Source organism: Lepisma saccharinum, chromosome 20 (genome assembly GCF_977018435.1).
Source record: "Lepisma saccharinum chromosome 20, izLepSacc3.1, whole genome shotgun sequence".
Taxonomy (NCBI): Eukaryota; Metazoa; Arthropoda; class Insecta; order Zygentoma; family Lepismatidae; genus Lepisma; species Lepisma saccharinum.
This window is the reverse complement of record NC_139248.1, coordinates 4,983,169-5,009,691: the sequence shown is the minus strand read 5'-3', so window position 1 is coordinate 5,009,691 and position 26,523 is coordinate 4,983,169. Positions and strand designations below refer to the sequence as shown.

At 38.4% G+C, this 26,523-nt stretch overlaps 1 protein-coding gene across 1 annotated transcript; it reads right to left on the bottom strand.

Moving 5' to 3' along the window:
* Positions 1-22,752, bottom strand: LOC146003672 (uncharacterized). Its single transcript, XM_083142034.1, has 5 exons — positions 22,331-22,752; positions 18,756-18,917; positions 8,197-8,456; positions 6,744-6,867; positions 1-1,540 (listed from the first exon to the last, which is right to left on the bottom strand). The coding sequence occupies exons 1-5, from the start codon at positions 22,469-22,471 to the stop codon at positions 122-124; spliced, it is 2,106 nt and encodes a 701-aa protein (XP_082998160.1). The 5' UTR covers positions 22,472-22,752; the 3' UTR covers positions 1-121.
* Between the last annotated feature and the right edge of the window lie 3,771 nt (positions 22,753-26,523).

Below are 26,523 nucleotides of genomic sequence, written 5' to 3'. Positions count from 1 at the left end.
ATTAATCAAAAAACCCTAAATGAAGATGCTTAATTTGCTGATCACATGAATAGGTGGCCATTTTTCACATTATTTCAATCTTGGTTCAAATCACTCATACTCTGAAAGCAAACGTGTTGCTTTAGCAGCACAGCAACTTTTTGCACAATAGCCGATTCGACCTGCGTTCTTGCAGCCTTGGACTCCGCTTCACACAGTTCGTTGCAGATTGTAGTGCAACGTTTTGAGAAACATAGTCACCGCAATCAGACTCGTTCTCTGAAGATTCTGTTGTACAGCTATCTTCTGCGTTATCACACTTCCTCTTCCCACGTTGCAACTTAATGTCTTCCTCCTTAGTGTTGGAAGAATCTCGGTCCTTATTGGAATTAAAATTGCTGCACCTGTTTAACACTATACTCGGATTGTACGGATAAATGCCACTCCTGCTGAACCCGATGTATGCATTCTTTAGAGTTGCACATTTCTTGAATGACTTCTGGAACAGCTGGGCGACCACTGAAATGCTAGCAGACTCCTCGGAGTTTTCCTTCAACCAAATCTCTAACAGATTACTGTTGCAGTTTCTAAACTTGGGGAAAAACCCTATTTTCAATGGCTGAAGGAAGTTTGACAAATATGGAGGGAATGAGCACAGGATAATGTTATTATTTTTGCAAAAGTTCCATGACTTGAACGAAACGTGTATCTTTTGGCTATCTAGCAAGATTAATACTTTATTTTCACTCAGCTTCACAAACTTGGAGAAGTGTTCCAACCAAACAGACAATGTGTCGGAGCAGCTTAGTTTCTGGGAACTACTGTATCCGGCATAATCTTCCGAGCAGTTGTTCAAAAATTCGCTCTGAACTGCATCGCTAGGGAATATGAACATCGGAGGCAAGTACACACCATCAGCACTTACGCACGTCATGAAAGGCACATACTGTTCTCGTTTAGAATCTGTCTCGTTGATGTTCTGAACAATGCTCACGTTGCTGTCTTCAATAATATCCAAGTAGGACATGTAAACGTTAAATATTTGGCCAGGTTGGAACTTGTGTTTGTCCATGAGCTGTTTCAGTTTCTTAAAGAACACTTGCACAGGGGAGATTTCGCCAGACTTTCTTTTTGGTCCCAGCATCCTGTGCGGATCCTCCTGGAATTCTGGATGTCTCGAAGTGAAGAGACAGTACCAGTCTTTCCCGGCCGTCTTCGTAGATTTCGGAAAAGGGTGTTTCAGTTCGTTGATTTCCGCAAACTCATATGCAAGTCTTCTGAAGCTGCCCGAAGTTATATACAACATGTGGTTCTGCATGTCCGTGATGGCGGTACACAAATCTTGCTCTAGTTCGTCGCTGAACACAGTGCCCCTCCCGAGCCTCATGGAATATGGACTCTCCCTCTGGAGTCTTCCCGCAAGGGTACTCGGTGGTACGTTGTACAACAGAGCAGCTCTCCTGGATGATATGTGATTGTACCTGACGGCGTTAATTGCACTGATCATTTGTTCGGGTTTCCACAGTCTTCTTTTGACTCTTGGTTGGCATGTTGATAGAACCTAAAAGTAAATACAGAGTAAGTCAAAATGATGTTCTCGATTGAAAATCTATATTACTATTGTTTAATGGACTCCAAATCTCCCAAATTGGTACACATCGAAAAAGAAACTCAAAAAGTTTTATGTTTGTCTACCTCTTAGTCCAGGGGCATATGTCAATATTTCTATAGTCCGTGCAATATTTCTATAGTCCGTGGGTTTTTGAATGAAGGGGATATATGACTACCAGTAATACGTTGCTGGTGTGCTACACAATCATTCCTACTAGGTGTTTTACCCGCAATTGTGGCAGAAGGCCTCTGTGATGTCATAAATCCAAGATGGCTACCGCTTCATGCACTAAGAAAATCCATCATAACTCCTTTAATAGTGGTTTTGGAAAAGAAATTATACATACATGTTTTGTTCAGAATTAGAAAAGGAACAAAATTGATTCTTACAGTTTATTTCATATCTTGCACTGTTATAAAGATATATGCAGTGAAACTATTTCGAGCCCCTTTCTATGCATCTTTTACACTTTACTTGACACTCTGGCATATAAAGGGGAAATATTACTGCCTGTGATATTTTGTTGATGCCTACTATTGTGGCGTATTGCCTGTCTGACATAATATATCCAAAATGCCGGCCTCTGCAGACATCAACAAAGAAAAAAGATCATGTCTCTTTAACTCCTTTAGGAGTAATTTTGACCATTTGTAAGTGTGTTGGGTTATTACACAAAGGGAAAACATGTGTATGGAGAATGCTTTCATTAGAAGCCATGCTTGCAGATGGGTTGATTGTGGTTGGTTAATTTCCGCTTTACTGCACCATTTGGAAAGTTGTGCTTCAGTGTAGCCATGTTTCAGGGCAAGCAACCCAGCCACAATCAACCTCCAGCGGCCAATATAAATGGATTGCCTTCCCCTACCATCCCACCACTTCCAACCACATATCCAAAACCCTTCTCCCATATGGCATCAAAGTAGTACACAAACCCAATTCCAAAATAGCTGATAAACTGAACAAACACAAAAAGGTACTTCCTCTCCCCCATTGATAACCCAGGTGTATACGATGCAGAGTGTGAATGCAAGGCACATTACATTGGCAGGTCCATCTGATCTGTCAATGAAAGAATCCAACAGCAACTAGCAGATGCGAAAAAAGCCCAACCCACTACTGGTCTTGCTAAACATATCAAATACAATAGCCATAACATTCAAAAGGTTCAAGTCAAACTCACTGCCCACACACTCGTAGACACCAAAATCAAGGAAACGCACGCCATAATGCACTTCCCACACGAGTTAAACATCGATAGCAGGCAAGCGCACCACACTTGAATTCCCCTACTACAACAGTTATCGCCCGGAAATAGCAGACGACACAAACCCAGATGCACAGTTAACAACAGCTCACCTAGCAGCAGCCAGAGAACTACAAACAAAAGACGCACACCAAGGAACAGTACAGCAAGTTCCAACGAGGATGGTGGCAGTGGCCACTGAAATTAATAGATAAAGAAAAAACAGCTTCGCAGATAAAAGTGAGTACTAGTTTCTCCATATTTATTAGGTGACCTCAGCTTATTCTTAGTATCTAAATATCGAAATTATTGTTTTCTTTTGAACTGCTCATGAATGTTGTTATAATATAAGTAATCACAATGTCCAAATGAGGCAATAAAGGTTTTAGATATGAACTTAACTGGGATTTGTGAATGCATCTTTGCACAAGTGAGTGAGCATAATAACTCAGGATCAGTGAGCGGAAGAACGGAATCATTTCCAGGAACCGGCGGAAAATAACGGATAACGTGACACGTTGGACAAGATGAAAAAAACAATGGACGTTCGAATTTCATAAGCCGAAAGGTATCGGTGGAAATAGTAGTCATCAAAGGATTACAAGTTAATCGGAATAGCACAAAATGTTTACGAAAGTCGGTGAATTGTGATACGATTCGAACATTGGGATGAAAAACAATGTGATGCCAGATATTTGAAATTTTTTCGCCCGTTGTGAACTGTTGGTTGGTATATGCACCAAATATGTAAGTACCAAAATCATCTTCTAATCAAGTGGCAACCAGTGCAATGCAAGAGGACTTCGTCTATACAAAGTATCATTGCATTCCACGACATGCTAGCATGCGAGTGTTACCGATTATGGCCATAATTTGCGGATACGTGTTTTCGTAAAACGTGGGCAGAAACAAAGTGCATCAGGTAGCCACCTTGGAAAAACACAACTGACTAGTCATAAATGAACATATAATCGACAGTTATCGTAATTAACCTCGAATATCAACACAAGGGGTATAAAATTTCATTTGTATAATTTGTAAAGGATGTAATAGTATAATTTAGGTCAAGGTCAGATGATATATTATGACATGTAACTGTTCACTTATGGAAGAGGTGGCTAATATCTCCTTGGCAGAGATCATATTCTGTGAATGTAATAGTTAGTTTGACGGTAAAGTTATTTCAATTTAATCAATTTGAAATCCGTCCAATTTTTTTTCCATTTTCAAAATAGCTTCACCTTTATCGAGGGAAGCATTCTGTCCAGGGTCATTGTAGGTAAAGACACTGCATGATGTGACAACAGCTTTACAGCCTTGTCTGCTTTGAACTGAAAGTATCGATAGTGTTTGCTTTCATACAGACTGATATGAAAATTGCTGGCTGATAATGATTGTATAGGGATTTATAAGAAATATAGAGTGTCGGTTGTAAACCTGAAAAGAGTTAACTTTTATCCTACCTGTTGTCTAATAAAGAACACATGTTGTTAATCATTGGTGTTACAATTTAACCTTAAAGGGTTCCTCAGAGTGCATAAACTTAGATATATATATGTGCTAATGTCAGTATTCTCTTTCAGAAGGGGGAGAAGTGCATCTCGCATTGGTCACTCTGGGTAATGCTCATGTTAATGAGTCTTGGAAGCATTGTGGGTTTACTATAGTACTAAGGGATTGGTGAATGACTGTTTTGCAGTAGGATACTCAGTGTCTTAATTCCCCAATCTATAGATATTCACAGGCATTATTGTTAATATACCTATGTATATGTCACCAATGTAATTTATGGTACTGCATAAGGGATGCAGTAGGGTCCTGGGTGAGTTAAACATTGCAGCATAAATTGTCATCTTGTAGGAGAATCTAGGATTTTAAGGGGTCTGCTTACTTTGATTCAATTATAGTATGGGGTGTACCGAAAGAAGGGGTTTATTTCTTGTGAATTTGGAATGCATCATGAGTGAATATTAATTCATTTGGCTTGGGCACATATGAATGTATTAAACAATCAAGGTGGAAATTTGAATTTCTTTGCAAAGTTTGCCTAATTTCATTTGGTCATCGTGGTCCTCCTGTCATCGCAACCAGCGCTACTGGTGAGATGGGTGATTCTGAAACTCAGTGTTTGAGATAATGTGGTTTCGGGGTTTGAATAAATTGAAAATGTTTGTGTATTTGATTGTTTCAATTTAGCATATCCATTATGATTTGATTTATTGTATTTTACTTCACGTTTTGCACCTCTTGCTAATTGGCGAAGATGGGAATGAGTGATTAAATGATGAAATTGATGAATGGACATTCACAAACAACCATGCCCGAGCGGGATTTGAATCCGGGACCCTTGGCGTCGCAGCATGATGTACTAACCACTCAGCCACACGGTCCGGCCCATTACGAGGTATCGAAACTCAGTTGTTGGGGTTTCCTAGCAGATGTGCTTATAGTAGATTTCTACTCATTCTTGAGTTTCATAGCACATTATACCACTAACTAGAGAGCCCTTCCATTACCCACCAACTTATGCCTATGTGTTTATGTCTTGCTGCCACTAACATGCACCCAGCTAGAGGGGTTAAGGAGGTGATTTTTATATTCATGTGGACACAATATATTTACGATTAGATTACAGAAGTAAATAACTCTACTGTGGACACAATATTTTCTAGTTTAGATTATACCGTGCATCCATTTCGATCTTCAGCCGAGAGATCGGGAGAAGCGTGGCGGGCGGCGCTGACGGAGATGCCGACATTTGCAGCCTGTAATGCTTGCTTATTTTTATGGACATATGCAGACATTTATATAAATATTGCAAACGAGAACTAACCTGTGTTATAAGAGTACGGTTTTAATTTTAGTAGCTTAGTGGCTATATGTGCCGATGATTTTGACACGCCCACTTCTTGTGAAACACGGTGTAGAGGTTTGTTTGGAGAATGTTCTAACGCTGCACCAATATCATCGAGTTTTGCTTCAGTTAGAATCCGTCGTTTTTCCTTAGGTGTTTTAAAATTTAACGATCCAGTTTCTCGTAATTTAAGGACAAGATGTCTAACCGTATCTCTGTGTGGAGTTGAAATGCCTCGGAATTTCTGTACAAATTGCATACACACGTCTCGACACAATTCTGTTTTCACGTACGTGTCATACATAAAAAATCTTTGTTCTAACGTGAACCTTGCGGCTGGCATTCCAATCGTCTCACTGACACAACACACATACACACTGCAATAACACAAACAAGTAACTGCAAGTAACCAAGAATAACACTCTTGCGCACAGTATGAAATTAACACGCTCTTGGTTTACATTGCTCGCCACTATATTCACAACTCTGTCTTCATCTAGTCGCGAAGGAACAAAAAAACTCGAGCTCGGATATTTCGGATTGCAAGGAAGCTCACGAAAACCATTCACTTCTAACGGTTTCATCTGCAGCGTAATCTTGATACAGTGTTGCACATTCGAAACCTCCAAACGATTCCCATGGCCACAAAACTCTTTCAAGGATATAAACTTAAGCAGGACGTTACTGGTCAAAACTATGATTAAAATGCTTTATTATCTGTGGCTCTTAACATCGTTTCTATAGCGTATTTATTTGTGTATATAAAAGCAGAACTTGGATGAATTACAGAACTTTTGCATCTTATAACACAGGTTAGTGCTCGTTTTACAATATTTATATAAATGTCTGCATATGTCTATAAAAATAAGCGGGTATTACAGGCCCCAAATGTCGGCATCTCCGTCAGCGCCGCCCGCCACGCTTCTCCTGATCTCTCGGCTGAAGATCAAAATGGACGCATGGTAGAAGTAAATAACTCTACTGAATATTTCTTTCTCCAAAATTCTTGATGAAAAACTTGACTATCTAAACTTATTAGAATTACTTTTACATGCCTTGAAAACAACAGGTCTTTCCAGTGTCCGTGAGTTACTGTCCGATGTAACTTCTTGTGAAGCATCATTCAAGGTGTATTCATCTAACTCAGTTCCATCCTCTGGTTGGTCTTCTGAATAATCCCTAAGGAAAAAAATGCAAAATGATTTTGTACACAATATTTGTATCAGTTGCAAGATGGATTGGTTTTAATCAGGTTGATTTAAATCACTCTAAATAAATAATTCATAGAATAATGTACATAACAATTTTGCCGATATCAGAATCACTTTTAGTGAAAGTACATTGATCTCGAAATCATTTAATGGTGTTTATTAGGCTCTAAGAAAGGAAAATAAAGGAAATAAAATATATGTACTGATGGCCTGAAGATCATACGAAAGGAAATGTAAACACAGGATTTCTCTTGATTTAAAATTCAATAATTTCCATAGGCAAAAGTAGCAAACATTTTGTGTAGAAAAATATACAAAATACTAATCATATTAAACCATAAATAGTGTCATTATCATTAAACTATAAATTAAACATGGTACGGTAGCTCATATTTTTCAAACTTTCACCAAAAAAAATTCCAAAATTCGGCTACCAAGACTATAAAAATATTTAAGTTAGTATTTTAAGTTACAATTAAAAGTTACTAAAACTATTATTAGTTTCATTAACACCTTCATAATAGGTACAGTATCAGAAACAGAAAAATGTATACTAGGTATATTTTTTATTTGCATTAATCAAACTGTTCAAATATTTTACAGGGCCGTTTACTAGAAAAAGGCCTTTCTATTAAAAACATATATCTATGTGCATGGTGCCAAAAAACATACAAGCAATTTTAAGCATGTTTTCTTAAAAAGATAAAAAAATCTATTTCAATCAAAAAAATCAGATTTAAATTTAAAAAATGACAAAAACGATTTTTTAATAAAAATCATGATTTCCACCCTGATCAGTCATCTTTAGAACAAATTCATTATAAAAATTTAACCCCCCCTTCCCCTTAATCCCAATTCTTTCCCTTACCATTCAATGTTAATTGAACCTTTCCATTGCCTAGTGCTTTTGATTGATTGATTTAGTTTACTTTACTTCGCGTTTTGTGCCTCTTGGCTAATTTGCAAAGATGGGGATGAGTGATGAAATGATGAAATTGATGAATGGACATTCGCAAACAACCAAGCCCGACCGGGATTCGAACCCGGGACCCTTGGCGTCGCAGCGCGATGTGCTAACCACTCGGCCACAGCCTAGTGCTTTTAACTACACTTATCCCAACATTACGTTTCAAGAGAGAACCTCTTCTCTCGTGAGGTGAACAAATTTCATTTTGCCGGTGGTGGGTCAAACATACGAGGCGCTTGTAATTTTTCTGCAAACCTCAAGTTCTAACCAACTTAATCATGCAATCAGTCAAAACCTAATTTACTTTTATATTAAGAAATTCAAAATTACCTTTCTTCGCAGGTTTCAATTTTATCCTCCACCTCTTCACTATCCGTCGGGTTTTCTGGTGCAATGCTGGTTGTATTGCAATCTGCACTGGACGCTTCTACGTGACCATTATTTCTTTCATGTGGAATCGGTTCTTGGTGAGATTCGGTGCCTTGTGCAGGAGATTTGTCCGAATTTGATTCTGTGATCCACACTGTATTCACCTCCACGCATTGATAGTCAGAATCACTAAGCTCAGGCTCCTCAACCTTGATTTCAGTCTGCAAGCATGGAATCAATACACCATCAAATGCACGTTCACACAGAATAAACAAGGTATTTTTCAAAATTCCTTTTTCATTTCTCATTTTGATACCTATCCCTGTATTATCATTATGAGACTTATGGTAAAAAATGTAAAATACTGGACTCTTCGCACCTGCACATGTCATGACGAATAAAACAGGATAAGGGCAACTGAGGAAAAAAAAAAGAGTCATGATTTGACTCTTCTTAACTCAGGAGTGGTAACGTAGTGGTCTTTTAGACCAGGATTCTATTATTTAATCACCAATTTCATTTTACGCGTCCTTCCCCATGCATGCTCTTCTCATCCTTGTTATTAGCACATCCCACTCTCTCATCATTTGTTAGTTTGGCTCCAGACTGTGGTGACCGGAATAAAACATTAATTTTTTATCCGTCCACCACAGCCTCACTCGCTAGTAAAGTGCGGGAGTGAGTGAGAATTGCGTCACCAGCGCATCTTTCAGAAATTGCTGCAGCTTTATGTTTACGTGTGCAAACTGGCTTACCACCAGATGGCCATCAAATCGAGAACCAGCTTGTGCACGTGGCTTTTCATTCACCAAAGTACGTGGCCTCCTCGATGGCGCAGTGGTAGTGCCGTCGCCTTGTAATCAAGGGGTCCCAGGTTCGATACCTGGTGGAGGCACGGTGGTTCGGATCCCACTTTAAACTGTAGGTCCAGTCCCAATTAGCCTTTCTGTGCATAAAGTGGACTTAAAACACCAATTCAATCAACCGAAGTACGTGAAGTTCCTTCAAGGGAAATCGTGAATCAGTCTCTGTCTCGCTCTTGTCCTGGATTATTGTGTGTGCGTATACACCAGTGTTAATTCCCCTCCAATACTTACTATCGCCTGCACGAATCCACCTTACAGCTATGCATGCAATAAATGGAAGGAAGTTGCCACTCGAACTGACAGATACCGTGCTCTTAAGTAGTTTTTCCGACGTGGCATTAAATGGGAACAGTCAACATTTTTTTCTGTTGCACAGTTTAGTATTTTAATCAGATTCTTCCATTATTTAAATACTTCAGTTTGAAATACTATGGGAAATAAACAGGTTAATTGTAGCTTCATAATAGGATAGTTTAATTTATTACCTGGGTTAATCATGACAGCTTGCTAGAGGATGATGAAACACACTGGTGATTCAATTGAAGAATGTGAGTATAGTGAAGTGTTGAATTGTTATGTGTATTTCACATCTATAATTGTGTGTGGAGAGAGAGTGTGTGTGTGAATGCCTGTCTTATTTTTGGCGATAGACCAAGTCTGCTTTTTACATATACTACATATTTAACATCAGGCAAAAAATTAAAATTAAATTAGGAATTTATGGGCAGCATAATTTTTAAGAGACAGTTGTTTATTAATGAAATAGAATCACAAAATGTACCTCTTATAATGTACGCCATATAGTCTATTATGCGTTAAATCAGACTGAGAGAATAATAAATATAAAGAGTATATTTATTGAAGTGAATCATAGTTTATCTGCATTATATATATATATGACTTTTTATGCTGAGGGTCTCCTTGTTTAGTAATTACATGGATCTACATGGATGTTTGTTAAGATTTACGTGCCAAATATTATTACAATAAAAAGGCAAGTTTTTGTTTGATTTTGATTGATTTGGTGTTTGAAGTCCACTTTATGCACAGTAAGGATAATCGGCACTGGACCTACAGTTTAACCTTTAGGAGCCTGATCGTCTCGATCGAGACGCTCTGTCAAGATTGTAGTTTTTACGTTATAATTTCGCTATTTTTGGCTAGAATTTCGATTTTCTTTTTCATATTGTTGATAACACATGTATTTAACAGAAATGATTTTTGCACGTTTTTCTTTTCATGAAAATGGCGGGAAAAAGGTGACTTCTTTTTTGCATCTTTTTTCAAGGGATAAAATTTAACCGACAAAGGAAGGCTGGCTTTGTTGTTCCAAAGCAATATGTTTCCCTCACCCCTGGAAACTGCATTGGAAGGAAGTTTGTATATCGGTACCCGAGGTCAAAAGGAATGTTTTCCGTGTGGGAGCAAGAGGGGGTTGGGAGTTGGAGGAGGGGGAAGAGGGGTTGTTGAAACTGCATCGTAATAATGGAAGTTCAAGGCATGCTGAAGAAAAGCCTAAATATACGGCTTTTTAACGTTTTGTGTCAAGAAATGGGATCAGAGCACACTACACTTCTGCTACATACAGAAGTACGATGGTTATCTCGAGGTAAAGTGTTAATGCGAATGTTTGAACTTAAAGAGGTGGTACTTTAATTTTTGACTCTTGAGGGGCATGAGTATGCAGATTTATTTGCAGATGATGAATGGGTATCTAACTTGGCATATCTTTCCGATATTTTCGTACACTTGAATGAACTAAACAGAAAAATGCAAGGTAGAAATGAAAATCTTCTGACTAGTAGGATAAGATTCAAGGATTTATTAATAAGTTGAACTTGTGGATACAGACAATTGAAAATGGATCATGTGAGATGTTCCAAACTGTATGGTCCCTTGCTGACGATAACAAGGTGTTGATGGACTTAATTAAAGAACATTTAGTACTCTTGCAGCAGACTTTCAAATAATATTTTGGAGAGAGCGTTGAAAATTTTGACTGGGTTCGTGATCCATTCAGTATGGATTCGAAATATCTCTTACAAGAGGAACTGGCAGATTTGAAAGCAGACAGAACATTGAAATTAAATTTTTTCGAAGTGCCTTTGGATACATTTTGGTTGTCAATAAGCAGTGAATACCCGGCTATCTCCGAGATGGCAGTTAATATGTTATTACCATCTTCAACTACTTATTTGTGAGAACTGGGCTTCTCGACATTGTCTGAAATTAAAACATCAAAGAGAGAGAGACTCAAATCCATTGATGAAGAAATGAGGCTTGCTTTGTCAACGATTCCGCCACGAATCAGCCGTCTGTATGCAGCTAAGGAGTATCACATTGAAGGTATGAGTAGAGTTATTTACTTGAAAATTCGTATTAGAAATGTGTATTTTCTACAGTGAATTAAAGTTAATACATTTTTAATAAATGCATAAGTCTATTCATGTTTTATAATAATAATAACAACAACAATGATAATAATAATAATTGATTATATAACGACGTAACATTTTGCAATTATATTAAGATTCATATGATTTTGAGGGGACAGACATTTTGGTGTGCCGTATTGAGTCTAGGCCCGTCTGGGGTGTGCCGTGAGTAAAAAAAGGTTGCGGAACACTGTGCTAGTGTAGAGTACTTGGCCAATATTTTACCAGAGATATGTGTTATTATTTAATTTTTGATCATTCTGTTGTGTAACGTTACAATGCACTCAAAGCAAGTTGCCAAATCTACATAATATAATGAAAATGAAACATAACAATGATTCTTAGTGCTGTGTGCGGTTGCCAAATGTGTTATCAAAGATTTAGGGAAGTAATATTTTCTACTTGTGGCTAGTAATTTTGGAGTGAAACACACACTTATGTCTGGCACTGTGATGGATAAAACAGAAGATAAAATGTAGCAGTAAAAAATTACAGCCCATCTTCTTTATTGTCCTCAGTTATTCTCTTTCCCCTATCATTTCATGAAGTACTTCTGTCATATATTGATTTGGTTTCTTGTTTTATTATTTTGCGTTTATTTTACTTATTTTTATATTTTTGATTACATAATTTTAAACTTTATTTTCAATATTTTATACAGTATAGTAAAACAAATAATATTTGCATTTAACTTTGTAAATATTACTAATACTGTTACATAATCTGTTACAGAATCTAATGACTGCTCAAGTAAAAAATGTATCTTGTTTGGCTTGTCTACGTTGTTCACCCTCTGCCCCCTCCCCCTTGTTCCCCTACACTGCATTGTTTTAGGATGCTACATGTACTCATCTTCATTTTCTTGGATAAGTGGGCCTCCCCGATGGTGCAGTGGTAACGTCGTTGCCTTGTAATCAAGGGGTCCCAGGTTCGATACCTGGTTTAATTACCTAGTGTGGTTATAAAGACTTAGAAATATATGACACGATAGGTTGCAGTGTGCGAATAAGACCAGGCCCAAAAAGAAAACTAGTTCTCACTAGGTCTTTTAACAGTAGCACGATCTCTATTGTCTGCTGCTGTCTTTTTGTAACGAGTGGTGTTACGGTCTCTATGCTGCACTAGCATGTTTTGTAACATGAATGGTAGTTTCTCCTTGTAACAGCTCAGTGAATGGTCCGGTCTTCAAAAATGGAAATGGCAACCAAAACCAGTCACTACTATAAATTTTTACAGAGCTGGGAAAACTAGGTCTGTTGAAAAAAAAAGTTCAGGTTCATAAACACGTACATATCCTAACTGCACAGGTGTGCATAACGGAACGTTGGACATCGTCTAGTGTCCTGCTTTAGCGACTTCCGTAAGATGTAAGAAACACACACACAATTTCCATCATTCACACAGACCTGCCACACATACGCTACGAGGGTCACTATTTATATTTTGAGCCTAACAATGAAAAACAGGAATTTGGCATTGAAAACTGCTTTATTGTTTTTCGAAGTATTCTCCTTTATGGTCAATACACTTTTGCATTCGTTCGAACCATTTGTCAAAGCAGTTTTTCCAATCTTCTTGAGACACCTCCATAATATGGTTTTTGAACGCATCAAAGGCATCTTCCGCCGACGAAAATCGTTGTCCACGCAATTTATTCTTGACATTCGGGAACAAGAAGAAGTCATTGGGTGCCAAATCAGGACTGGACGGCGGATGACCCATCAATTCGAGTTTTTGACTGTTCATAAAGTCGGTTGTTAGACGAGATGTGCGACAGCTGGCATTGTCTTGATGAAGAATGATCCGACGGCGTTTGTTTGTTTTCCGTATTTGATCGAAGACCTCTGGCAAACAAATTGTTGTGTACCATTCAGAGTTGACCGTTCTACGTTCCTCTAAAGGCACAGTTGCCACATGACCAGTTTTCCCGAAAAAACAGGCGACCATTTGTTTCGATGTGCTTCGAGGGCGAACAACTTTTGTTGGATTGGGTTCATCTTGAAACACCCATACAGTCGACTGCTGTTTACTTTCCGGCTCATATGCATATATCCATGATTCGTCACCTGTTACAATCTTATATACGTCTTTTGAAGCACCACGATTGTATTTATTGAGCATTTGTTTGCACCAATTGACGCGAGCGTCTTTTTGAGTTTTTGTCAAATTGTGTGGGATCCAACGAGAACATACCTTTCTCACAGCTAAATGATCATGTAATATTTTATATATGCTGGTGGAACTAATGCCTATGGTTGCCTCAGTCTCACAGTATGTCACATGACGATCTTGCAGTATTAGGTTTTGTACAGCATCAATGTTTTCTTGAACAACAACTGATTTTGGACCTTCGCGAATCTCGTCGGTGAGCGAATGGCGGCCACGATTAAATTCATTATACCAGCGTTTCACAGTGGCAAAGGATGGGGCTTCATCGCCAAATGTGGAAGTAAGTTGATCGATGCACTCTTGTCTTGATAATCCACGTCGAAAATCGTAAAAAATCATCGCACGAAAATGTTCACCAGTTAATTCCATTTTATTGTTGTCGCGCAATCTCCAAGGCAACATAAACAACACAAATCAAGCTATTGACAAAACATTTGAAGTACGTTATGGTCAATAATGCCAGATGATTCCGTGCAAACGTCAAATCGTGCCTAACTTCAATCAGTGTTGCCAAGGTTCAAAATATAAATAGTGACCCTCGTACTTTGTATTGGAATGTAAATGTGGTCTGAAATAATTGTATGAAAAGTCGATGGAATCTCTTTTCAAAACTTGCCTGCAAGGGCCTCCCCGATGGCACAGTGGTAGCGTCATTGCCTTGTAATCAAGGGGTCTCGGGTTTGATACCTGGTGGAAGCACATAGTGGTTTGGATCCAACTTTAACATTTTGGAGCCCAAGGCCATTTTCACATGTAACCCCCTTGATGCCCGAGCCGATTTTGAGCAAAATGCAGAGTTTCAATTAAATGAGTGTATATCGAAGGCTAATTGCCCTAGAGAAATGAGTGATATACCGTTGCACGCGGAATGAACCAGAGATTCAGACTATATAAAATTTATGCAAATTCGGCATATATGTGGCAGGGGGAGGGGGAGAACACTCAAAATTCCTAAATTTCGGGATAAATGGGGATTTCCCCCTCCTCCCCCCAAGAAAAAGTACATGACAGTGTCGACATGCACATGGAAATTAATCGCTGACATGTAAGGAACACAAAAATATTTGCATTATTATCGTATGACCAATGTAATGCTAGTTGTACCCCGAAAAGGAATGGTCAGCACACCACTGATTCAAGCTTCAAAATGCAGCGGTACCTTGAAATGACTGTAGCTCAGAGGCTAATTGCCCTAAAGAGATGAATGATATACCGTTGTACGCGGAATGAATCACAGATTCAGATGATATAAAATTTATGCACATTTGGCGTATATATGGAGGGGGGAAGGGGGAATCCCCCAAAATATTTTTTTAAAAAAATGGGGTCCCCCCCCTTGTCAACGTAACACACGTGGCTATTGTATTCGCATACAATATCTAACTTGAGTACGTTGCCATGGTCATCGCAGAAATTTCTCTCAGCTGGGGACTGATGTATGTTCGTCAACACGTATACCTCTCTCTTGTCAGTCATCACAGTCAAGTCATTTTTCACCCGAACACGTAGGTCACCTCTCTTCAGCTTCAAGTCAGTCTTTGAAAAGTGGGATGGGAGGCCTTTTCGTCGGATTGACGGTCCCGCAGCAATATATACTTCTTGTTGCAAGTTCATCAAATAGCTCTGGAGAAGAGAAGTAGTTGTAAATAATTTATGACCAACTCCCTTCACCTTCTCCGTCAACGCTACAACTAAACCGTGCGTCGCAGATGTCGTAGCAGTCGCCTGTTCTTTTCCTTGCCCAGATATATAGTCATGTCATATGTGTATCCCAAAGAATCACAGAGTTTATAGATCTTGATCCCAAACCTCTTGTGTTTCTTTGGAATATACTGTTTGAAGATGACTTTCCCTTTGTACAAGACCAAAGCTTCATCAACTGCTAAATGCTCTGTAGGATAGTATCATTTAGAGCTAAGCTCATTGATCTTGACAAAGACAAACCTCATCTTCCACAGCCTATCATAATCGGGATCTTGGGGGAGGGGTTCTTCGTATTGTCCTCAAAGTGTAGGAATCTGAGCAAGCGGATGAAGCGGTTACGTGACATCTGTTGTCCGTAAAACTGTGTGTAAAGGTGGGGTTTTGTGGACCAGTAGTCTCGCCAACGTGTTCTGCAGTCATGTCCCATCAGTATTGTCAAACCAATGAAAGTCTTCATTTCATCAAAGGTCACGTCACGTTCGGGCTTTGTCGTTGGGTGGTTTGTGAAATGTTGGTGGTAGTACCTGTTGGTCTCAGTCACCAGATACTGGAAGATTTCTTCGGAGAAAGTCAATGAAAAAAAGTCCACGGGAGAGGATGCATTGTCAATGTGTCGAGCCTTCAGTCCAGTCTGTCCTAGGAAAGGTTGGGGGTTGGAGCAGTTCTACCAGTTCAGGAAGGAGGTTGCCAGTCGGATGGAGCAGGAGGAGGGGAAGGTCTTTGTGACATATCATCATGAATCAGATTCTGATGATATATCAGAGGGAATGTCAAGCTCTTCTTCATCCAATTCCTAGTCTGTATCCATATCCTCCAGTTCATCTCGGATTTCATCAGAACGAAGATCACTCGGGGCAGCCATGGTCGACTATAAGCCTTTTGGGGACACAGCAGGCACAGACGACACTATCACACTTCACACGTCACGCGATTTGATGAAGTTCACGACTTTTACTACTTCGTCCATCACAATTTTCAGAGGAGATGGCAAAGACTTAGCAACAATGGCTTCGTGGTGAATGAGACAATGGTCGGTTCGTAAGTTAGGATTTACTTCGCGTACTTTACCCACGAATCCTTTTACTCGGCCTGTACAAACACTAACGCAGTCCTCCCATGTTAATTCATTACGGACCACATATTCATTAGTCGTACGAAATATTTCTTCACCGGTTGCTCGCTCGGGTAGTTCTTTGGAAAAAAAGAAATTACTTGCAATTACATCCCCATCAACATACCTTATGTAGGAAAGAAGTTGTGCGTGACTGCCAATATCGGTGGACTCGTCGATCTGAAGTGAGAACTTTCGACTGCTCTTTATTTTCTCCTTCATAATGTCTTTGATGTCACTGGAAATTTCAGTAGCAGCTACTGAACCCAGGACTATTTTTACCATTTCTTTACATGCGGGCATTAACAACGTTTCTGCTATTGTGTGTGGTTTTTTGGCCTTTACGATAAGTTCGGCTACCTTATAGCTAGCTTCCAGTACTTTTTGCAAAACACGTATCGACGTAGTCATGAGCGTCACTGTTTTTTATTTTGTTCCAACAACCGACGAAAATAATTCACATCTTTACTTAACAGAGGAATGTTGTTGACAAATGTCGTTTTAATTTACTGGGAACCATAGCAGCATTACTGAGTTTTTCACCACAGACAACACACGCAGGGATTGGGCATGTTTTGTCACCACACCAAAAAAAAAATGCAAGTTATCACTATATTGCTGGTGAACTACTTTCTGTTTCTTTTTTTCGGGCTCGATGGTTTCACTACTTGCACTCGAGGACGGACCACTCCGTACAAGGAACTTATCCATATCGAAGAAAGAAAATAGTAAGACTGGTGTAGCAATCCAATATTCGCACTACTGCAGAGCACAGCTGTGATAGAACTGAACTGAAATACTGTAATCGTTGTCTGACAATGTGTGGGTCCTTCGGCGAAGGAAAATAGCAATAAAGTTTAAGAAGTGCCGACAAACAGGCACAAAACAACCAGCCGTACACAAAAGATGCAGTGTTACAAACAAAGAACTCGCTTGAAAAGCTCTATTGTATGATTGGTGCGGGCCGCTAAAAGTCTTACGTGGCTTTCTTTGCAATAAACACAAAGCTTTCCGCCTGTAACCCATCAAACCGGCTCAATATTACAGGCAAGAATACATATAAGATGAGCAAACTATAACAATATTTAGTAAACAAATTACATTTAATTTCTATGAAAATATAACAGTTATCAGCAAGAATAAACAAGCACCTTCTTACTTAAAACCGACAATTAATTTCTTACAATATTACAATAGTAGATAAAAGTTCACGTCGCACCTTTCACCTTGTGACGGTACACTAGTGTGCCGCGGCACACCGGTTGCGGAACACTGCACTAGCATGCACAAGTATTGCTCTGCAAATTGTCCATGGTGCTCCTTTCATTAATTTCCTCTTGCTTCCTATGTGTTTTTAAGGAATGAATTTTTATGTATGCTGATGCAGGGTTTGTCAGCAGCTTGTTTGATATTTTGTTTCAATTCTTGTACCTCTCAATGTGAAAACAAACAAAAACAACTTGGTGATGGACATATTGCTTGGTAATAGTTGTGCATCCTACTCTACAAACTAATGGAAGTTGAATCATTACAACAAAGAGTACACAAGTAACCTGGAAGAGATAGTAACTTTTGTTACATCTGTCATTATAGTGGAAATAAATCATTACCATGCAAAACTACAAAAGTAAACGGGGCCGTTTACCTACTGTACCCCCTCGAGATTTACGTCGAATTTTCTTTTAATCGACTGATTTCAATGTTTAAAGTAATGTAAAAGTAGTTTCAGCTTTAGGAAACCACAAATAACGGAGATATTTTATGGCAAAGAATGGCCCACGTAAGTTAAAACCTGCAATTTCAGAGTATTTTCGCAGCTTTTTGTTAGTAAAACTGTTTGTATGCACACTAAAATAGCGAAAGAATACGTCAAAAATAACTACCAGTACCAAACCTAACTACGTAAAATTACAGCTGCTGTTGTGGAATGTCGCTTTGGGTGCTATATTCACTTGGGCAAAGCCATCGGGCTGTTCTGCTACATGGTAAAGTAGCGCGTTAAGGTAACAGACGTACTTTACTCAACAAGAACACATTTCCAAGAGCTAAAATCAACTGAAAATGTTCATAACAACAAAATCTTCATAAATTATGCAAAATATTTCACATTCTCCAGTGGGTACAGAGGGTCAAGAGTACCCAGTAAACAACAACAACAATAAAATTGTTTCAGGTACAACTAAATTTACATTAACTTTCTACCAAACAATCTTAACAATATTTAACTGAACTTACCTTTATATCAACCGTAAGTAACGTGTCTGGATTTGGTGTCTTAACAAGTCTCATCAACTTAGTTTCTGCTTTCAGAGTGTAGGATCGAAAACGATGAAGTAGTTCTACTTTGGCCTGGCACACTTCACAAATGGACTTCGGAAGATCATCTTCCTCACAGACCTTAAAAACGCAGTAATAAAATGGAATTACAATTTTACTTTCAATGTAGTCATAAATTGTATTTTAAAAATTCCAATTTCCGGGAAATATCTGAAATTTGTTTATATTGTTATTTTTCACATTTGTACTTACGTATTCTGCATTGCTAAGGATTCTTTAAGGTGGGATTTAGCTTTTTTCGAATCTCGACTAGCATTGTCTATCATCAGTGGGTATGCAGTGTTTCCAACTTCTTCACCGAAAAATACCTACTTTTGTGTTACTGATTTCGTATTTTTTTCCAGGTTCGAAAACCCCATGAACCATGCTTGGGTATCCCCATGAACCATGCATGTAGCCCCACAAACCATTCATAAATAGCCCCACGAACCATGCATGGTGAGTTTAGGTTAGGTTAGGCAAACATAAATTGGCATGTTCTTGCAAAAGAACGGCATGGTTGGAAACACTGACCGGGGGTTACATCATCATATGCACGCAACATTTTGTTCACGTAGTGGAAGGACATAAAGGCAACAGCTTTTGTGCATCGGAGAAACATTAATCTTGCAAAATACCTGATTTACCGGCCAAATAAATTAAACAATGGGAAAAAACACTTCCACAACCTTTCAAAAGTCTACAGAAAGTCAGTTCGGTAACAGTAGTATAAGCCGTAGACACATTAAACTAGTTTGTTTTCAAATAAAAATCATTGCTACTTACCTCATATGCATAGCGGAAGATTTTTCAAGCTGGGTATCACTTTTTTTTCCATGAAAAAAGCGTTATTTTTAACATTATAATCATTTATTGGTCGTTGCTAATTCGGCGCGCAAATTTTGACTCACGTTGTCTATCGTCAGCTGATATGCAGTATCGTCAGCTGATGTGCAGTGTTTCCAAACTTATGAACCGATAAATGCCGCACAAACTATTCACGAAAAGTTTTAAAGCGAAAATTTAGGCTAGACTCTATTTTACGTCCTTATCTGCATGGTGATTGCTTCTTTGCTTTCACGGTGCGCGATCGTGGTGCGGCACCCGGCATCTCTTCGGGTAAGTACCTTTTTCTTTTTACACTTTCTGTTCACGATAGTCCCACTATCCATTCACGGGGTCGAGGTATGCCTACGAGGTTAGGTTAGGCCTGTTAGGTTAGGTTCCATTAGCACTCATTTCACCCCTAAATATGTGCTTCATCATCTAAAAAATTCCTGAGTACGTTCAATTGCGCATATCCGGACAACATCGGTTTTTCTCGATTTACTCCTTCAGGAAATTTTTGCTCGCTTTGGGATTTACGTTGTTGAATTCCTTACAAAATAAGCTTTCCAACAATATATGACACGTATTCCTTAGGAAAAGGACGTAAATTAGAGTCTTACCTTACATTGGCAAAAAAAAAAAACCCGCTCACACGTCTTGTCAAACTTCCGCGTGTTTGCTACACTGTGAGGGGGTTACATAACCGAACACATGAAACATTTGATTCACGTAGTCGACGGTAATGGCGGCACGAGCTATCGTACAACGGAGATGCATGATTGACGAAAAATACCTTATTTACAGGCAAAATACGTTACACGATTCTAAAAAACAATTTGGCCGGCTTCAGAAAGTCCCCAAGAACGCAATTCCGTAAGTACTTTCTCGTCTTTTCTCCTGTAAATTTTAAGAAATCCGTCTCCGTCTTATACTACTGTTACCGTCAGTTCGGTAAGTACTTTCTCCTGTAAAATTGAAGAAATACGTTTCCCGGAGATCAAAATTTTACACATCTAATTAACATAAAATACATATATATTTACGTTATGTTATATATATTGTACAGAGAATAAATAAGAATAGTTACAGTAAGCCAGGTCAAATTTTAAAAATACACCACTTGTGAAAAAGTCTAAATGCAAAATGGTTTGATCTGTTATGTAGTGTTGCTTACCTACCACAACTCTTCATAATTTGTTAATGCATATCAATGTGGTTCAACCTTTTCTCTAAATTGATTGATTGATTTGGTGTTTTAATCGAGACTGGACCTACAGTTTAAAGTGGGATCCGAGCCACTATGTGCCTCCATCGGGTATCAAACCTGGGACCCCTTGATTACAAAACTTTTCTCTGAACCATTTTCGTAAACACCAGTTTCTGAAAGTAAATAAAAGGCATGACTACTGTCACTAGAACAAGCCATTTTCACACCTTTTCTCATTAAGTACTTCTGCTGTTATATTTTACACATTGTCAATGTTTTGTAAGTTAAATCACTTGCACTAACCAGAATAGATAACATGAAAAAAAATTATTATTATTATTATTATTATAGAGATCAGTTAACATGTTTCAGCTACACATTCTACATAATTTTTTTGGCCATGGCTACCTTCACCAGGTGGTGAAAATAGCATGTGGGGCTATTTTTACCAGGTGCTGAAAACAGCGTATGTGGCTATTTTAACCAGTCTTTTATTTTATTATATTCATTGGCAGTGCTAACTTACAGCTAAAAAGTTATTTTAAATTAAAAATGGGTGCGACTACTACTGCTACCAGGTACTGAGAATAGCAGAAAGTGTTAAGACCAGAAATTACATGATCAGGCGTTTAGAAGTATTTACCGAAGTAATTTGAATGATAACGGCACTAGACCTGACCTGCCTAACCTAACAAGGAAAGCACCATGTGGTATTTCCTCAACTCCATGGCATACAGGAAAAAAGTACTTGCCTCCTGCACGAATATAATTGCAAACCGATGTAAGCTTCGTACACATCCACAACTAAAGAATACACACATCCATGTAGCAGGCCACGGCAGGTTGTAGATCATGTACATGCAGTTTAGAATCTGGTGAAAATAACTCAAATGCTAGCTTCGCCACCTGGTGAAAATAGTCACTCCGATTTTTTTTAATTAGACACAGACTTCTAGCCTAACTGCCTAACCTAACAAGCAGCACCACTTCTTACAACAGAACATGTATATTTTATGAAAGAAATCTCCACACAGTGATGAATTATGAGACCTGGTGAAAAGCTAGGTTCATGTTTAAAAAAAAGCTTATAATCACAATTGAACTAATGTATCACAGACCCCTTTCTAACATGTTAAATCTTATGAAATAATAAATGTAACATTTTCTGCATACATTATTCTACATGAATTCAATATGTGCAATACAACACGCCACCTTGCAATTACTAAATACTACATTCCTTGACAGTGGCATGCCCGCGGGGGGGGGGGGGGGAGGGTTGCTGCTTAGCATTACACGCCCAAATACACATAAATTAAGACACACCCAATCTCCCTTTCGAAAATCCTGAGCACGCCACTGTCCCTTGAGAACTTAGCATAAATTACCTAAAAAGAACGTAAAGCAACGTTAAATAGCCACATCATAAATAGTGTAGGAATAACCGTAATTCACTTACATTTACTGGTAAACATTCATTAATTTTTGTTACTAAATCACAGTTATTCTCTGACGTGTCAAATAGGCAGATTTTCGCTTCGCCTGGACGAGCACAAAGGCGACAGTATTTATCGAAGAGAAATGATATAGATGAAGTCATTGTAGCGATATAATTGATAAGATCTTATTGTAAATAATTTGTAATGTAGTTTAAATTACACCATCCTCTTTTGGAGGAGTGACGATGCTTCAAACATCATTTACGCATTATGTCTGTGGTTTATGAACGAAATTGTTATAAATATAGACCCAGTCCTTAAATAAATATTTATCTTCTCGCATTTTCCAATCATTCAATAATCCAAGCAAGAATAAAATCCATAATATTCCCAATTTCATCACACACAACACACATCATCCACGGCAAATCCACGGTGTACAAAGCCCGGATCTTACGATTAATCCCTTGTCTCACAGAAGAACAAACAAATGACAGAAAACATAATTCTTGCATATATATGTGATTTTAACACATTAAAATATATATGATAATGTTCAAGTTGGATAGTTTAGAATTTTTTTAGATTCCCCAGAAACGAATGCTTTCATATTTCTAGCAACTTCATTTCTGTATGGAGCTGGACAATTCATGGGTTTGTGATATTGGTCCAAAGACCTTTCCGTTTCCGCAGGACGATGCTTCCAATCTTCCAATAATAATAATAATAAATTTTCTTTATAGTGGGCGAGGTTCAGCCAAGGGCTGCTCTGCCACCTAAGCAATCTGCGGCATCTTCCAAAAGTTTTTTTTCTTTTTGCCCGGGACGGGAAATTTTGAAAATCCCTACATTTGAGACTAAAAATATTAGGAATTTCCAGACACAAAAATACTTTTTCCAATAATATTCCAACATCGATAATTTTGGGGGGATACTGAATGAATGATTGGGGGGGAGTATCCAACTCTAGGTCTTTGATTATGGGGTGTATTTTAGTTAGAGGGGGATTGAGCATTAAATTGAGGGGGTATCAAAATCTTGTGTATTATTATTGTCTTAGACTGTTGCAGAAATTCTGGTGTGGGGACTTGAGAATTAACTTTTTGGAGGAGGCAATATCCACTCTTCAATATCAACAATAAGTCTAAAATTGGCATGGAATGGTAAAATTGAGTATTAAATTTAAAGTGTGATATTTGAATCTCTTGATTGAATGTTAAACCTTAGATTGTCAAGGGATTTCTGTAGTGGAGAGAGAGTTATAACATTAAATTTTGGAGATTATATTTAGTAGGGGTGTGCGGGATCCAGAAAAGTCTGGACCGGGATCGGGGAAAAAAAATTCCCATCCCGATCCCGACCTCGGGAAATGACTTCCCGACTTTTCGGGATCCCGAGCAGTCGGGAAATACCGAGCGGTCATTTTAAAAAGTTCCTAATTTTCGACGTTTTCTGCATTGCAAGTGTCTGGAACTTATCGCAAATTGTTTGTTTTTATTCCAGAAATGCAAAAACAATCACTTAAGTTGAAAATTACGTTTAGTTTTCTTTCACTGTTGTCTAGATATTATCAATAGTTTAATAGACTTACGTATCGCGAAACTATTGATAATATCTAGACAACAGTGAAAGAAAACTACACGAAAATTCACGTCAATGCTCTAGAAGGAATTCTAAGCGTATGTAATTTTTCATATTTTGAAATATCCAAGAGGTGGAGAGGAAAATTTGAAAAAACTTCGCCCATTCGCATTCCAAAGGTCCAGCCAAGCCTTAAAGAGTTCAGTATGGGGCTTATGGTGACAGTGTTGCCGCATGATGCGCAGTAGAAGGCTCCGGCGCGCATCCAATGTCTACGGTAGTACACACCGAAAAAAAAGTTAGTGACCAACGGAACGGGTACTGTTCAATACAAGAATGGAAGTCCTTCCTCCATGATTTGATGGGAAGCTGTTCTTTCATGCGGCTGTGGTACAGAGTAATGACGGTCCATGGAGGGAGATTTGCAAATAACTGTTCCCGAATATACTTGTCATACGTCTTGCTGTCCATTTTATCGGACCTACAGTATAAACTGGGATTCGAACAACTATATGCCTCCACCGGGTATGAAACCCGGGACCCCTTGATTACGAGGCCAGGACGTTACCACTCTGCCATCGAGGAGCCTGTTTCACATTTCTCGGCACAGTTTCTCGTTTGAGACAAAACCGTGTTCATTACCGGCATGCACCAAAGCAAATCTCTCCCCCCGACCTGTAGGTGCTCGCAAACCACTTGAAAGTCTTGTTGTGTCTTTATTGTTTTTTTCCTCCATTCTTTTTGCACAGCAGCAGCTCCACGACTCGACAGTCATAGGTGGGTCTAGATTTTTTTCTGGGACGTGCACAGAATATGCTGTAATCATTACGTAATATTGGAAATATAATGTGCAGATTTGCAACTTATTCGACACATCAAAAAGTGCCCTTATATCCAGGCGTCCTCGTTCGGCGGCGCAGATCGTATGCGCAGTTGTCCGTGGATGCATGACGTCATCGTCGAAACTCTCGGCACGGAAAAGGCTGGTTCCTTATGCAAATATTGAGATATTTGACAACGAATATCTTCTAAAATATAGTAGCAGGGGAAAAGTTACAACTTTTACTGTTAAGATTCATCCTTTCTAATCAATTTATCACAAAGTTGATTCAAATGTGTAAAATGGTTTTCAAGAAATCGTGGTACGAAGGAACCCCTGTTTTGTTCTCTCCAGGCTTCCAATGTAAGAGAGTTTTAACTTAAACGCGTTGGATTTCTTTTTGCTCTATGTTTTGAAATAAGATTATTTTGTTCTTGTCAACTGAAATCATGCCTAAATGCTATGGAAAGCTGTGAAAACTATTATCAGAAAACTAACGGAAGAAATCTAAAATATCACAGCTTGATTGATATAAAAAATGCGGGATTGCTCATTTTTGTGCGAGATCTAAAAGCAGAACTTTTTAATATTGTATGTAAATGTAAGGGTCGTAATAAACGTGACTGCTTCCCGTAAAATATCACTGCACTCTCCACGTTTCTCTTCTGTCTTTCTTTGGCGCCGTCAATAGCTTGAACACGTTGTTTCTTTTATATATATATATTTCTCACATATTTGTTTTAATTAGTATTCTGCTCGTTCCGCCACCTGAACGCAGCAGCTAGGGCTGAAAGGGCAGTGCAGTTACACCGGAAGAAGGCTCGGAAATGGCAGGATTCAGAAGTTAACTCATCCAAAATAAATTAAACAGGTATGTGCTCTCTCTAAATTTAAATCATAGTTCACAAATAATTTGATTAAAAGTTTTAAAAGCATATGTTTTATTTAATAGCGTATTAATTGGTGCATTCTTCTCCAGCATAGCTATAGGCAGTGACTACACTACAGGGGGGGGGGGCAGGAACGCACCCCTATTCTCGTTCGACAATTTCTCTCTCTCTTATCTGCCCCCAGTAAAACGACAAAAATAAATAAACGAATGAATGAATGCTCTTTTTAGCCAAAATATGCATTTTTGTGTCGTATGTAACGGAATAATAAACATGATTGCCCCGGGAAAATATGATTTACCCCTCCATCTTTACTATTGCGCCGTCACTAGCTACAACATATTTTGATTTCTATTGTTCCCACGTATTTATTTTAATTTTAGTATTGTGAATCATATCCCCCCCCCCCCCAACACACACACGTACGATTTCAGTTGTAAGTTTTAGACTAAGCTTGTCAAATGTCCACTTATATCTTTGTATTCTTGGCCATTTAAAAAAATCATTTCGCCCCTTCTTCTGGATTATTTCATAGCAATGTTTTCCCACTGGAAGCCCCTTTGCAGATCGAGATCCGGGCCAAGCCACCGTCCCCTCCAAATACTCTCTTGGCCTCATGAAAGAAAAATATATATGTATTTCTACGAAATATAAATTTGACTTGGCAGTTTCTTTTTTCGCACAGGAATAAGTTTTAAGTTTTAATAGCTTATAAATTTACACTAGCAATTTTGAGTAAAGGTTTTTCGTAACCCTAAAAGTACATTTAGAGACTGCAAGGTCAACTCTCGATATTTCAGATATATTAATAAATTTCATTACAACGTCTTGTAATAATAATTTGTTACTTCAATAACCTCCTCGGAAATGTTTCTCGCATATTAAAACATAGATGCCATTTTCTGATTATTTCCTTGTAATG

Excerpts from the sequence above, each read along its gene's own strand:
- LOC146003672 (XM_083142034.1), bottom strand. The coding sequence starts at position 22,471 with ATGACTTCATCTATATCATTTCTCTTCGATAAATACTGTCGCCTTTGT. Across the intron at positions 18,918-22,330 it reads ATGAATGTTTACCAGTAAAT|GTCTGTGAGGAAGATGATCT; the intron begins GTAAGTGAATTA and ends TGCGTTTTTAAG. Across the intron at positions 1,541-6,743 it reads AAAGACCTGTTGTTTTCAAG|GTTCTATCAACATGCCAACC; the intron begins GCATGTAAAAGT and ends ATTTACTTTTAG.